Below are 13,995 nucleotides of genomic sequence, written 5' to 3'. Positions count from 1 at the left end.
GGTTCCTATACCAGCGGCACATAAAATGCACCATCCAAACATGGTTGATGCCAATGCTCTCTAACTGGCTCCCATGCCAGCATGAAAGCAGACGTTAAACGATGATGATGATGATATATTGGTATATGTATGTATATATATATATATATATATATATATATATATATATATGTATGTATGTATGTATGTATGTATATGTATGTATATATATATATATATATATATATATATATATATATATATATATATATATATAAAAATCAAAATAAGCAACACGGATTTTAAAGATGATTGCAGTACGCACGTTTCATGCTACTCCATTTATTTAAGTAATGCGAGCATTACATTAAATGTAATATGTAGAGCAATCTTCAGCTGCACGAAAATGTAGAAAATTACAGTAGAATAGAAATATTATAATTGTGGCAACATTTCAAATCCAAGTGGGAAGAAGAATACAATACCATACTATGTTCTGGTGCCTAAACATAAGTACCATATTCAATTTTGAATCTAAATCTAAAGCTATATATATATGTATATATATATATATATATATATATATATATATATATATATATACATATATACATATATATATATATGCATATATATATATATATATATATATATTATGTAGATATACTTGCATAGCAAGTGACCTGATCTGAGATCATGTGCTGAAACAAAAACAATTGCAGCATAGAAGGTAAGCTATTTAAGAACACCCAGAAACCGTTAGATTAACTTCGACATTTATATTTAATTTGTCAAAATATTTTCATTGCTTTGGGACAGCGACCTGTTCACTCACAAAATTCTGTGCTGTCAGTGAACAGGTTGTGATCTCATATATATACATACATATACATACCTACATACATACATACATACATACATACATATACATATCCTCATCATCATTGTTTAACGTCTGCTTTCCATGCTGGTATGGGTATATCATCATCATCATCATCATCGTTTAACGTCCGCTTTCCATGCTAGCATGGGTTGGACGATTTGACTGAGGACTGGTGAAACCGGATGGCAACACCAGGCTCCAATCTAAATTTGGCAGAGTTTCTACAGCTGGATGCCCTTCCTAACGCCAACCACTCAGAGAGTGTAGTAGGTGCTTTTACGTGTCACCTGCACGACGTGTCACCTGCATATATAACAGTATGCTAATGAACTGTGAGAAAGAATGTGTATAAGAGGAATTAGATTTACTATGCAAGAGAGAAAACTGTGCTGGTATGGGTGGGCATATGGTGATGAGAATGTCAGTTGTTTAAAAAAGTGTAAGGCATTCAAATTGAATGGAGATTTTCAAAGAGGGAGACCCATGAAGACATTAGATGAAGAGGTGAAGACTGATCTGAGGATGTTGAGTCTCCTAGAGAAAATGATAGGACCATAATGATTGGTAACAAGCAGTGCTGGAGAAGACTCACCTTGTGGGAACTTGATTGATTTTGTAACTCAGTCAAACTGAAGCAAGCTCTCCTTTAGAGAATTACAATAGTGAACATTGAAATGGTGGTAGCGATAAAGGCTGGAGATATCATCATCATCATTTAACATCCGATTTCCATGTTGGCATGGGTTAGATGGTTCAAGGGGAGCTGGCTATCTGGAGAGCTACACCAGGCTCCATTTATCTATTTCGGTATTGTTTCTACAGCTGGATGCCCTTCTTAACACCAACTTATGTGGCATCAACAGAGTCACCAAGTAGCTTGCAAGACAAAGACTTCTCATTTGAGAGAGGGAGTGGAACTGAGGGAAGTGGCTGTGAGCCAGAGAGGTTAGTGTATAATAGAGGGACAGAGAAAGTTGTCTAATTATAAGAGGAGACATTTGGCTACCCCAGTAGGATAGGGAAAGAGAGAAAGGGGTGAGAGAGTTAGAAAGAGATAGAGAGATAGTCAGAGTGAGAGAGAGAAAAATAGATGGTGTTGGTGAAGTGTTGGGGCCTATCTACAGGAAACTGGGAGGGGGGGAATATAAATAGTATAGAAGGGGTAGAGGGGGTAGAGAGAGGTATATTTATATTTGGGTCTCATTCTATGTGTCCCTGTTGAGACTCTTGGTACCCTCTCACCTTTCTATCATCTTTCTGTCATTCATCTTTCTATCATTCATCTCTCTATCATTCATTTTCTATCATTCCTTTCTCTATCACTCAATTTCTATCATTCATCTCTATCACTCACCCTCTGACCACTCCCTTTCTATTCCACTCACTCTGTTATACTGCATATGTTGCTGAGACTACAGGTGAAGCTTTCCTATTCACTGTATTCACTGCCTTCCTGGCACTTGTGCCAGTGACACGTGAAAAGACATTCGAGCGAGGTCGTTGTCAGTGCCGCTGGACTGGCTCCTGTGCAGGTGGCACGTAAAATACACCATTTTGAGCGTGGCCGTTGCCAGTACCACCTGACTGGCCTTCGTGCCGGTGGCACATAAAAGCACCCACTACACTCTCGGAGTGGTTGGCATTAGGAAGGGCATCCAGCTGTAGAAACTTTGGCAAATCAGATTGGAGCCTGGTGTAGCCATTTGGTTCACCAGTCCTCAGTCAAATAGTCCAACTCATGCTAGCATGGAGGGCAAATGTTAAACAATGATGATGATGATGATGATGATGTATGATGCTGCCCATGTAAGGGTATCAATGAACCTGCCTAACCCTCTCATCTCTCTCTCTCTCTCTCTCTCTCTCTCCCTGACATTCATCCACTGTGCCATACAGCCCATATCACGAGAGATGATATAAGACCTACCAGTACTCAATCCACCTTATCATCATCATCCTGTGCTCAAAGCACCCAACCATCACTCTCTGTACTAACGGCCAACATTCCCTCTCTCCACTTCTCACCCCACCACACACACACACACACACACACCAATTTTCTATTTCATCAAATGTGAGAACTTGATTGATTTTGTAACTCAGTCAAACTGAAGCAAGCTCTCCTTTAGAGAGCTACAATGTCTGTCTGCAGCGAATTCGAACTTATGAACACTATATAGTTAGTAACCCTACTCTTTGGTAAATACATTTCAATCAGTGTTGATTAATGGGACTACTTACTTATTCAATTACAGTATAAGTGGCTGAATATTCCACAGATACTTGTACCAAGCTGCTTGAGCTAATGAAGGAGCCTTTTAGTTGCTGGAGCGAACCAGGAAGCTTTTAGTCATTTGACTAACTAGAAACAGCAGCATTCCTTCCTTCCTTCCTTCCTTCCTTCCTTCCTTCCTTCCTTCCTTCCTTCCTTCCTTCCTTCCTTCCTTCCTCCCTTCCTTCCTTCCTTCCTCCCTCCCTCCCTCCTTCCCTTCCTTCCTTCCTCCCTCCTTCCCTTCCTCCCTCCCTCCCTCCCCTCCCTCCTTCCCTTCCTTTCTTCCTCCCTCCCTGGTGCAGCCTCCTGGCTTCCCAGACCCCAGTTGAACCGTCCAACCCATGCCAGCATGGAAAACGGATGTTAAACGATGATGATGATATATACGTATGTATATACAGGGGTTCGACAAAATAATGGAAACACCTTAAAATTTCAAGTAAATTTATTTTAATATGGGGTAGGACCACTTTTGGCAGTAATTACAGCTTGAATTCTATGAGGTATGGACTTGTACAAAGTTTGAATTGTTTCCAAAGGAATTTTTGTTCATTCTTCAACTAAAACAATCTCCAGTTCTTGTAGTGATGATGGTGGAGGATATCAACTCCTTACTTTCTAAAATGCACCATAAATGTTCAATAATATTGAGATCTGGGACTGTGGTGGCCAGATAAGCTGTTCAACTTCACTAGAATGTTCCTCATGCCATTCAGTAACAACTTTAGCTGTGTGAATTGGTGAATTATCATCCTGAAAGATTGCATTTTTCTCCTGACACAGTTCCGCAACCATAGGATGAATTTGATCACATAAAATGCTTAAATAGTCTTGACTATTAATTCTGCCATGAAGGGAAACCATTGGGCTGGCAAATTTCCAAGATATTGCCCCCCGATCATCACAGATCCTCCTCCATGTTTAACAGTTGGAAGAAGGCAGTCTGGGTCAAATGCTTCTTTTGGCTGTCTCCACACATATACTCGGCCGGTGGTCGGAAATAAGGTAAAGGGTGACTCGTCTGAGAAAATAACATTCTTCCACTGCTCTAGGGACCAATTCTGTAGGTTTTTACTCTTCTCTAAATGCTTTGCAACGTTTGTTTTTGAAAGTAGTGGTTTTCAGATAGCAGCCCTCCTGTGAAATCTGGCATTGTGCAGGCCCTAGGGAACACTTTTTGTGGAAACTGGGTTCTCGAGGTGGTCATTAAGCTCTGCAGTAATTTTGGGAGCTGTACTTTTGTGATCCTTTCTAACAATTTGTGTAAGAGTCTCAGTCACTAGTCATTACTTCCATGAGGCCCAAAGTTCAAAGATCATACTTCACCACCTCATCCCATGTCTTGTTGGGTCTACCTCTGCCACAGGTTCCCTCCACAGTTAGAGATTAGCACTTCTTTACACAGCTGTCCTCGTCCATATGCATCACATGACTATACCAACGCAGTTGTCTCTCTAGCACACCACACCTGATGCCACTTATTTGCATTGACCACCAGATAAGGAATTGGGAGACCCTGTCAAAGGCTTTCTCCACGTCAACAAAAGTCAAGTACAGAGGTTTATCTTTGGCTTGGTATTCCTCCTGCAGCTGCCTTACCAGAAATATAGCATCAGTGGTGCTTCTCCCTGGCACAAGACCCAACTGCATTTCATCGAGACTAACTCCATACTCCATACTCCATGAATTTTTTCACCTGATCTAACAATTTGATATCTCTGTAACTATTTCAATCAAAGGCATCATCTTTATCTTTGTAGCAGTTAATTATGATGCTGCTACACCAGTCAATGGGTATGACTCTTTCATGTGTCACCTGATTAACTATATAGGTGATCAGACCATAACCCACACCACCACATATTTTAAGTATTTCAACTGTGATTCATGATGGGAATCACCATATATATGTATATACATATCACACACATACACACACACACATACACACATAGAAGAAGAGTTTAGGTCACTGGTAACCTAAACTAATAGGTAAGCAGTGTGAGTGCTCTAGTTGATAAGTTACTAGGATCCAAGTTCACAAGGTGGTGGTGGTAGGGGGGCTAGAGTTGTGGTAGCCACAGTCCAGTAGGGAGAAAACCAGCGATCTGCAACCTACCTTCAAGTCAGTAGGTATAATTTAAAGAAGAGGAAAACAAAATCAAGGCAGGACAAGCTTATCAGTTCATTTAAATTAATTTAATGCTGAAGCGAAGTAAGCAAACATAAAAATAACAGTGTCTTACAGCTGTTTCTGGGATATCCCAGGTAATGGATCAAAGTGTTGATCCACATTTACATATACTGGGTTTTCCATCATCAGAGATAAATATAAAGCATATAAGTAAGAGAATATATAGGCAGGAAAATTTTATGTGGAGATGTTCAGAGAATCTGATGTAGAGAAATGCATAGCAACGTATGAAGTTCAAGGTTCGTTATAGCTCATAATTCATGAACTTCACACATTGCTACATTGCAAAATATGTATAGTTTATCCTGTTCATGCTATACTATTAGCATTATCCTGTGTTTGAGAATAAAATTATTTCCTTATCTGTATATACATATATATATTTGTATTATATGCATATAAGAAGGGATGACCACTAGGTGGTCATCCAGTATGCTAGAAAGAGGTCATCAACGACCCAACCACAAAAGAAAAATCATGTTCTCCAGAAAAAATTCAGCAAAAATACACAGAGCTTAAGCGGGCAGGACAAAATGGAAAATACATAAAAATAAAGAATTAATTGTGTACCAGGTTTCGCCATTAACTCTTTTACTTACGTAAAATCATCTATGGTTCATCAGCACAATCCGTTCTAAAATCAATATAATTTGCAGAACTATACACGAATTGTCTACTTAACATTAGACGTGCGTACAGTTTTACCAATTACATTGGGGATATTTTCAAAATGTCTCAGCTCTGGCGTGCTACACACACACATATACATGTTCAAAAGGTCAAATATAACTGAATCATGTCCTCAGAGATCAGGTTCATTCCCTTGCTGCATATTTACATTTAATTATTTATTGATTGGAATATTGTGTGTTCTCACCCTTTCCCACCTTGAAAACAATTTTCTTTAGTGCTAATTACTTTTCTTCACCTAAAAGTTTCAATTTCAATCGGTTAAAAACTTATATGTTATAGCTTACAAGAATTCTGTTGTAACTTGGATGGATCATTATGCATACAATGTTTAATGAAAGAGTCTGCATCTTGCCAAATGCAGATGATAAAGCAGAAAGTACATTTTCCACTACTTAGATCAAAGCTTAGAGTATCCTGAAACAAAACAAAAAAAACAACAAAGACTATTTAGCATAATAATTCTCGTAAGATAAAACAAAATGCATTTCAACACATGATTTCACATATAAAAATCTTACCAACCAAACAACAAAAGTTTTTAGAAATTCTAAATTATGAATAAATCATTTTATGTGCAGTGAACAGCATATTTATTCCTCATGCATTCTGGAAGATTCATCAGCAAGTGCTAATGAATCAACTGGCCTATGAACACAGTTTTGTCATAACTGAGAAGTTGTTCTCCTCTAACAAAATACAACCGTAATTAACATATTCATGTTCGAATCTACTGGAATGTATTAAGAATTAGATATGCCAGTAATGGAAATTATAATGTCTTGTAAAATATGACTCAAAAAAGAAAATTGAAAATTGTATAATTTCTCAAAGGCGGCGAGCTGGCAGAATCGTTAGCACACCGGGTGAAATGCTTAGCACTATTTCGTCTGCCACTACGTTCTGAGGTCGAATTTGCCTTTCATCCTTTCGGGGTCGATTAAGTAAGTGCCAGTTACGCACTGGGGTCAATATAATCAACTTAATCCGTTTGTCCCCTCTGTGTGTAGCCCCTTGTGGGCAGTAAAAAAAATAAGAAGTTAGCTTCTTAAGCACATGTTTCCAGGTTCAGTTCCACTGCTTGGCACCTTGATGAAGTGTTTTCCACTATAGCTTCAGGTCGACCAAAACCTTGTGAGTGGATTTTTGAAAGAAGCCTATTATATATATACATTTATTTAAATTTTTTTTTTCTTTTTGTGCCTGTCAAGAATATTCTGTTATTTAACAAATTTTTTAGTTTCAGACATTTATAAAGAAATTTAATTTTTGTTTTCTGTTTTTTATCAATTTTAGAGGAAATAAGCTACATGTCCACTCCTATTTTAAATTTGCCTTTGGAGGGCATCTCATGCTGCAGGCAATCAGTGCTGCTATTTCTACTGTACCCAAAGAATATTATGTAAACAGTATGCACAACTATTTTCTTTCTCCTGGTATGTTATTAATCTATTTTCTATTCACTTTTCTTGTCATTACTTTGCATATTAACCTTTGTTTTTAGTAAAGCTCATGACAACACCTCTCTGCGATTATCCAATCAACCTGCTAGAAATAGCAACCAAATCCCCTTTCAATTATATACTGTCAACTTAAAAAACAATGGTCATTTTAGTTAATGTATTTAACCCTTTAGCATTCAGATTACTCTATCAAATGTAATGATTATTTATTCAAATTGTTTTGAATTAATTATGTATTCATTATCTTATAACTTTGAGAATTCAATGGTGTGATTTTTTTAATTTTTAGAATGACATTGTTGGGTAGGTGTGAGAGGCTGCATCTGGCCAGTTTCAACAAAAAACAAGTAGAATATTTGGGTCAGATATGGCTAGTTTAAATGCAAAGGGGTTAGTCATCATCATCATTATCATCACCATCACTGCCAATGCCACCACTATCATCATCATCATCATCATCAACGTCATTATCATTTAATGTCTGTTTTCCATGCTGATATGGTTTGGATGGTTCAACAGGAGCTGGCAAGCCAGAGGACTTCACCGAGCTTCAGTGTGTTAGACACAGAACAAAAAGGGTAAATGTTCCCAGAGGAAACATCTTTCATCATAGCTCTGTTTTGTTATAACTGATCACTGCTAAACATCATCTAATATTTGAATTAAAACTTAATGACTGCTTGTTAATTAGAAATTAATTAATGAACACATTTTCTTTGTATGTAGCCATAGCATAATAATAAAAGCCACATGCTTACACCTAACGAGTAGTTTTCAAGGTTCTTTTGTTTCACTGACTGAAGAATTTTAGGAGAACTTGTTTATGATTTTTGTGAGAAAAAACTGCATACCATGAGATATTGACTGGTAATGTTTAAACCTTCAATACTGTTTCTTAACCTATTTTGTGATATTCTGAATCCAAGTAAAAGTGAGAAAAAAAAAAAATGTTGGGTGTGGTTTTGATATATTTTTCTTCTGGTTACATGATCTCAGAAATTTTCAGAACTCTTGGTTAAAATAACTATTAGATTGTTGAAGAGATGAAGCGCAAAGGAAATAATTAACTTAAATAAAACATTGAAAATATTTAGTTCAATATATAAATAGTATTTATATTTATATTTAAAATATTTAATATTCATGTTTAAACATTTAAGATTAAAACAATAAAACATTTAATATTTATGTTTAAAACTTTTAATAGAAATTTAAACCTTATTTAAACTTGCTGTGGAGTAAAAATTAGGATTCTGATCTCCCCTCCCAATATTCAGTTTAGTCATGTGACAAGGATCAACAGTAACTTAATCAGAGTGGCTGGTGACTTTAACAGACATATCTATTAGCGCCATGGTGGTGTCTGTTGTGTCCATGAATGCTATGGTTTTGGTACAAGGAATAGGGAGTTTTAAGGCTACAGGAGTTCTGTGATGCAATTAATCTAACAATTTGCAATTCATACTTCAAGATATCAACCAGCCACATCATCACCTACCAATCTGGTGAACACAAGAGTCAGATATATTTCCACCTCACCAGGAAATGGGATAGGCAGAGCATTGTAAATACCAGACACTTCCCTTGTTAAAAGTGCATTTTCCAACATAGATTAGAGGCTGATGACCTCGGAGTTTGAGCTAGGCAGACTCTGAAATAGAAAACAATATGGGAAGGAAAGATATTGAAGCTAAAAGAACTTATTGTGAGGCACAAGTTTATAGAAATTCTATTTGATTTGTATGAGGCAATGACTAGTGACTGAGACCTTTGGAAATATGCTGTGCGTGAGAAGCCCTGGCAAGCCAAGTGAGACCATAATCCGTGGCCTCTGCCAGAGGTGTAGCCAGCCCACTTATGCGTACCTTTCCTTCATTGAACACTAAACTCTGCTTGTAAAGACCTGTTGAGGCAACTGAAATCGAAATCGTAATTGAATCAAATTTGATGACTGGCACCTGTGCCAGTGGAGCACTAACAGCACCATCCGAGCGTGATCATTACCAGAGCAGCAGTCTGGCTTCCATGCCGGTGGCACGTAAATAGCACTACTTGAGCGTGATCGTTACCAGCATCGCCTTACTGGCACTTGTGCTGGTAGCACATGAAAAGACATTCAAGGGAGGTCATTGCCAGTGCCGCTGGACTGGCTCCTGTGCAGGTGGCACGTAAAAAACACCATTTGAGCGTGGTCGTTGCCAGTACCGCCTGACTGGCTCTTGTGCCAGTGGCACGTAAAAGCACCCACTACTCTCTCGGAGTGGTTGGCGTTAGGAAGGGCATCCAGCTGTAGAAACTGCCAGATCAGATTGGAGCCTGGTGCAGCCATCTGGTTCACCAGTCCTTAGTCAAATCGTCCAACCCATGCTAGCATGGAAAGCGGACATTAAACGATGATGATGATGATGATGATGATGATGACTGTCGGGAGAAGGAGTTAAGTACTTATAGCATATATAACAACTTGGTATTTCTATGTGATAACTTGCTCAAGGCTACAGATTAAATGTGTGGCTAGTAGTAAGATCCCAGCTAGACTGAAAGTGATATGGTGGTGGAATGATATGGTAGACAGAGCAGTAGAAGTTACATGACATGCCAGGTGTCAGATATGCATAGGTGCAGGAGTGGCTGTGTGGTAAGTAGCTTGCTTACCAACCACATGGTTCCGGGTTCAGTCCCACTGCGTGGCACCTTGGGCAAGTGTCTTCTACTATAGCCTCGGGTCGACCAAAGCCTTGTGAGTGGATTTTGTAGATGGAAACTGAAAGAAGCCCGTCGTATATATGTATATGTATATATATATGTGTGTGTGTATTTGTGTGTCTGTGTTTGTGTATTTGTGTGTCTGTGTTTGTCCCCCCAACATCGCTTGACAACCGATGCTGGTGTGTTTACGTCCCCGCAACTTAGCGGTTCGGCAAAAGAGACCGATAGAATAAGTACTAGGCTTCCAAAGAATAAGTCCTGGAGTCGATTTGCTCGACTAAAGGCGGTGTACCAGCATGGCCGCAGTCAAATGACTGAAACAAGTAAAAGAGTAAGTCTGGGAACAAGCAGAAAAGAAGAGATTTGCATTTGCTCCACAATGTGAGGATCAAAAACATCAAGTGTTCAGGATTGTAAAACAGCATGTCAGAGAGCACAAGAGAGTCATCAAGGAGAGAAGTGTATCTGGAATGATGGACACATACTTGCCATTACTGCTGATGACAAGAAAGAGGCACAGAAGTGTAATTATGAGAGATTGTTAAAGGAGGAGAATGTGTGTGTTAACGAAGGGCTACTTTATGTTGACCCTACAGAGGGATGAGTAATTCAAGTTGGTGATTAAGGATGTGAAGGTAGGAATAGTCACTGAGTTGCTCAAAATATGACAAAGTAGGATATGTAATGATCACTCAAATAACAGATTAACTGCTAAGGTCTGTTACTGGAATTTACCGTATGACATGTATTTCCAGCCACACTGCATACTGTTTGATTACAAGGAAATGTAATTTTTTGGCATTTTTACAATATTTCATAATTAAACTTTAATGTTAAGCACTCGTCATCATCGTCATTATCATCATCGTCATCATCATCATCATCATCATCATTATTGTTTAACGTCCGTTTTCCATGCTGGTGTGGGTTGGACGGTTTGACTGAGGTCTGGAGAGCCAGCGGCTGCACCAGGCTCCAATCTGATCTGGCAATGTTTCTACAGCTGGATGCCCTTCCTAACACCAACCACTCCGAGAGTGTAGTGGGTGCTGTTTACTCATGTTGTTTAAATATCCTTGAAACCCTGTCAAAGATGCAAAATAATATTTCCTCAAATTATTAAAATGTATTACCTGAGCAAATATACATGCCTCAGGTTATTGAGTACTCTCAGCACTTTCACGCTTCTCTCATCCACTTCGGTCCTTGCTGCTTGGTTGCATTCCTCCTATTTCCCTTCCTTGGCCTCAACCTCAACTAGGGCTTCATCACTCCTGTAGGAGAAACCTCTCTCTGGACCCCTTCCACTGCTGTCTGTCTCTGGCTAGTAGTGGCCATGTAGGCTCCAGGTAGCAGGTAAGATCACCTCACCATCTTGTTTTTGAGAGCCAACAGCATCTAGTAGTAGTGTGTGTGTGTGTGAGATTTTTTGGATCTTTTCAGTTTTGCTCACAGATTTTTTAATTATCTTTTTTAACTAAACAGTTTGAAACTTCTTATTATGGTATAACTTCTTCACACTGAACATGGTTTACTTTCAACATTTTTGACATTTTGTATTTTAGAAGTTATTTCATGTTAAAGTTGTCGTATTTGGGTAATTTTAACCAATCAATGACATGTATTCAGCTGGAGATAGCTACCTCTGTTTGCAATAGTAATCGAAGAGCAACAACTTCCAGGTCATCTCTACTAAATGTATCTTTCAACTACATGTGGATTAGCTAAAGAACACACCAAATAATCCACATGTGATTGAAAACTACATTTACTAGAGATTATCCAGAAGTTGTTGCTTTTCGATTACTATTGCAAACAGCAGTAGCTTTCTTCAACTGAATACACTTTGTTGATTGGTTAAAATTACCCAAATACAAAATCTTTAACATGCAATAACTTCTAAAATACGAAATTTTCTCATGATATTTCATCCAGGAAATTTGGCCATTTAATCCTTTAGTTTTTAAACTGACCATATCTACCTGTTTTATGGTCAAACTGGCCAGGTCTGGCTTCTCACACCTACCTCACAATGTCATTGTAAAAAGAAGCAATCACTTTATTGAAATATTTAAGCTACAAGATAATGCATGATTAATTCAATACAATAATCTGAATTACGGAGATGTACTTGCATAGCAAGCGACCTGATCTGATCTGATCTGAGACCATGTGCTGGAACGAAAACAATTGCAGCGTGGAAGGTGTTTATAAGCCATTTAAGAAACACACAAAAACCATTAGATTCACTTCAACATTTAAATTTAATTTGCCAAAATATTTTCGTCGCTTTGAGACCGCGACCTGTTCACTGACAAAATTCCGTGCTGCACGAGATGCAGCACAAAATTTTGTCAGTGAGCAGGTCGCGGTCTCAAAGCGACAAAGATATATTGGCAAATTAAATTTAAATGTTGAAGTGAATCTAATAATCTGAATGTTAAAGGGTTAAATTACAGTGTGTTGAGAAACACAGTATACTTCAAAACCAGGCAAAATGAATCACTCTGGAGATGAACGAGAATGATAGATATTGATATTTCACCATTGTTTATTTCAGCTCATTAGTACCATATACTCAATTCACTTTCTAAACAAATTCAGATCACTGACCCAAAGTATTTACAGATAGCGTAAAAATCTATCTAATGATATGCAACAGTGTCACAGAAGTAAAACAAAATTTTAATTTTGAGCTAGAGTCTGTAATGTTTACATTATAGGGCAGCTTCTAACTCAAAATTTAAATTTTGGGCATTATTATTTTTCAAAATATTTTACAAGGTGTTTAACCCTTTCATTATCATATTTACTTTGAGATGCTCTGTGTTTCTTTCAATTAATATAAATATCACAAAGAATTTAGTAAAATAACTTAGTTATCATTAAGCTAGTGTTAGGAGTATAAATTGTGACTAAGGTTTGGTGGAAGATTTTAATTCAAAACTTATGAAAACAAGACATTTGTGCTACAGAGCCAGAGCCGAGTTGGTAATGAAAGGGTTAAGTTACAGTTTTGAAATATAAGTTTACATGATAAATATGTAAGTTGAATTCAGTTTTCTTTTCATTTTTCTACCAGGATCTGAGGATCCTGTTACTTATCATGTGGATCTCATGCATGATGGTAAGACATTTATCAACCGATTTGTAAAGGCCACCCAAAACGGAAAGACCCTACTCAACATGCAGCTTTCATTCAAACGGAAAGAACTTGACTCAATTCAACACCAGTGGAAAATGCCTGAATGCCCTCTTCCAGAAGATCTTACTTCAGCAAAAGAACATTTTGATTCAAAATTGAGGTTTATATAATCTTTTAATATTTTATTAACTAAACATCAAATAGGTAGTGCCTGCAGTAGTGTAGTGTGGTGTGCTATACCTTGCTACGTATTTATAGTTGTGTGGAATATGCTGTTTGAAATTGAAGTCTCTTTGCTATAGACATAGTGCTCTACTAGCAGTCGGATACAAACTGCTGACGGCGATCTTTCGGTACTAGATCCCATAACTTCCGGTCGTTGTGCGCACGCATACTGATTACATTATTGTATAGTGTTTATGTGTTTAAAGTTTAAGAACTGTATGAATCTGAGGGGAGAAGGTTTGAGTTTAGTGGGCCATTCATTTTTTTTTTCTATTTAATGTTGTCTTTTCATATCATCATCATCATCATCAACGTTTAACGTCCGCTTTCCATGCTAGCATGGGTTGGACGATTTGACTGAGGACTGGTGAAACCGGATGGCAACACCAGGCTCCAATCTAATTTGGCAGAGTTTCTACAGCTGGATGCCCTTCC

The 13,995-nt window shown here is 37.9% G+C and overlaps 1 protein-coding gene and 1 long non-coding RNA gene across 4 annotated transcripts in view; one reads left to right on the top strand and one right to left on the bottom strand.

The window, feature by feature from the left end:
- Window positions 1–13,995, top strand: part of LOC106872711 (acyl-coenzyme A thioesterase 8) — a 34,867-nt gene that overhangs the window by 6,671 nt on the left and 14,201 nt on the right. For both annotated transcript variants that reach the window (XM_089363665.1, XM_089363657.1), the window contains exons 2-3: window positions 7,315–7,454; window positions 13,273–13,495. In XM_089363665.1, the coding sequence (XP_089219791.1) occupies window positions 7,370–7,454; window positions 13,273–13,495 (308 nt within the window). In that variant the 5' untranslated portion in view covers window positions 7,315–7,369. The remainder of the gene's footprint in view (window positions 1–7,314; window positions 7,455–13,272; window positions 13,496–13,995) is intronic.
- Window positions 5,319–13,995, bottom strand: part of LOC149137872 (uncharacterized) — a 34,000-nt gene continuing 25,323 nt past the window's right edge. For both annotated transcript variants that reach the window (XR_016244453.1, XR_016244452.1), the window contains one exon: window positions 5,319–6,435. This is a non-coding gene — a long non-coding RNA (uncharacterized LOC149137872). The remainder of the gene's footprint in view (window positions 6,436–13,995) is intronic.

Source organism: Octopus bimaculoides, chromosome 1, assembly GCF_046866305.1.
Source record: "Octopus bimaculoides isolate indiv1 chromosome 1, ASM4686630v1, whole genome shotgun sequence".
In the NCBI taxonomy this organism is placed as follows: domain Eukaryota; kingdom Metazoa; phylum Mollusca; class Cephalopoda; order Octopoda; family Octopodidae; genus Octopus; species Octopus bimaculoides.
This window is presented reverse-complemented; position numbering and strand designations above follow the sequence as displayed.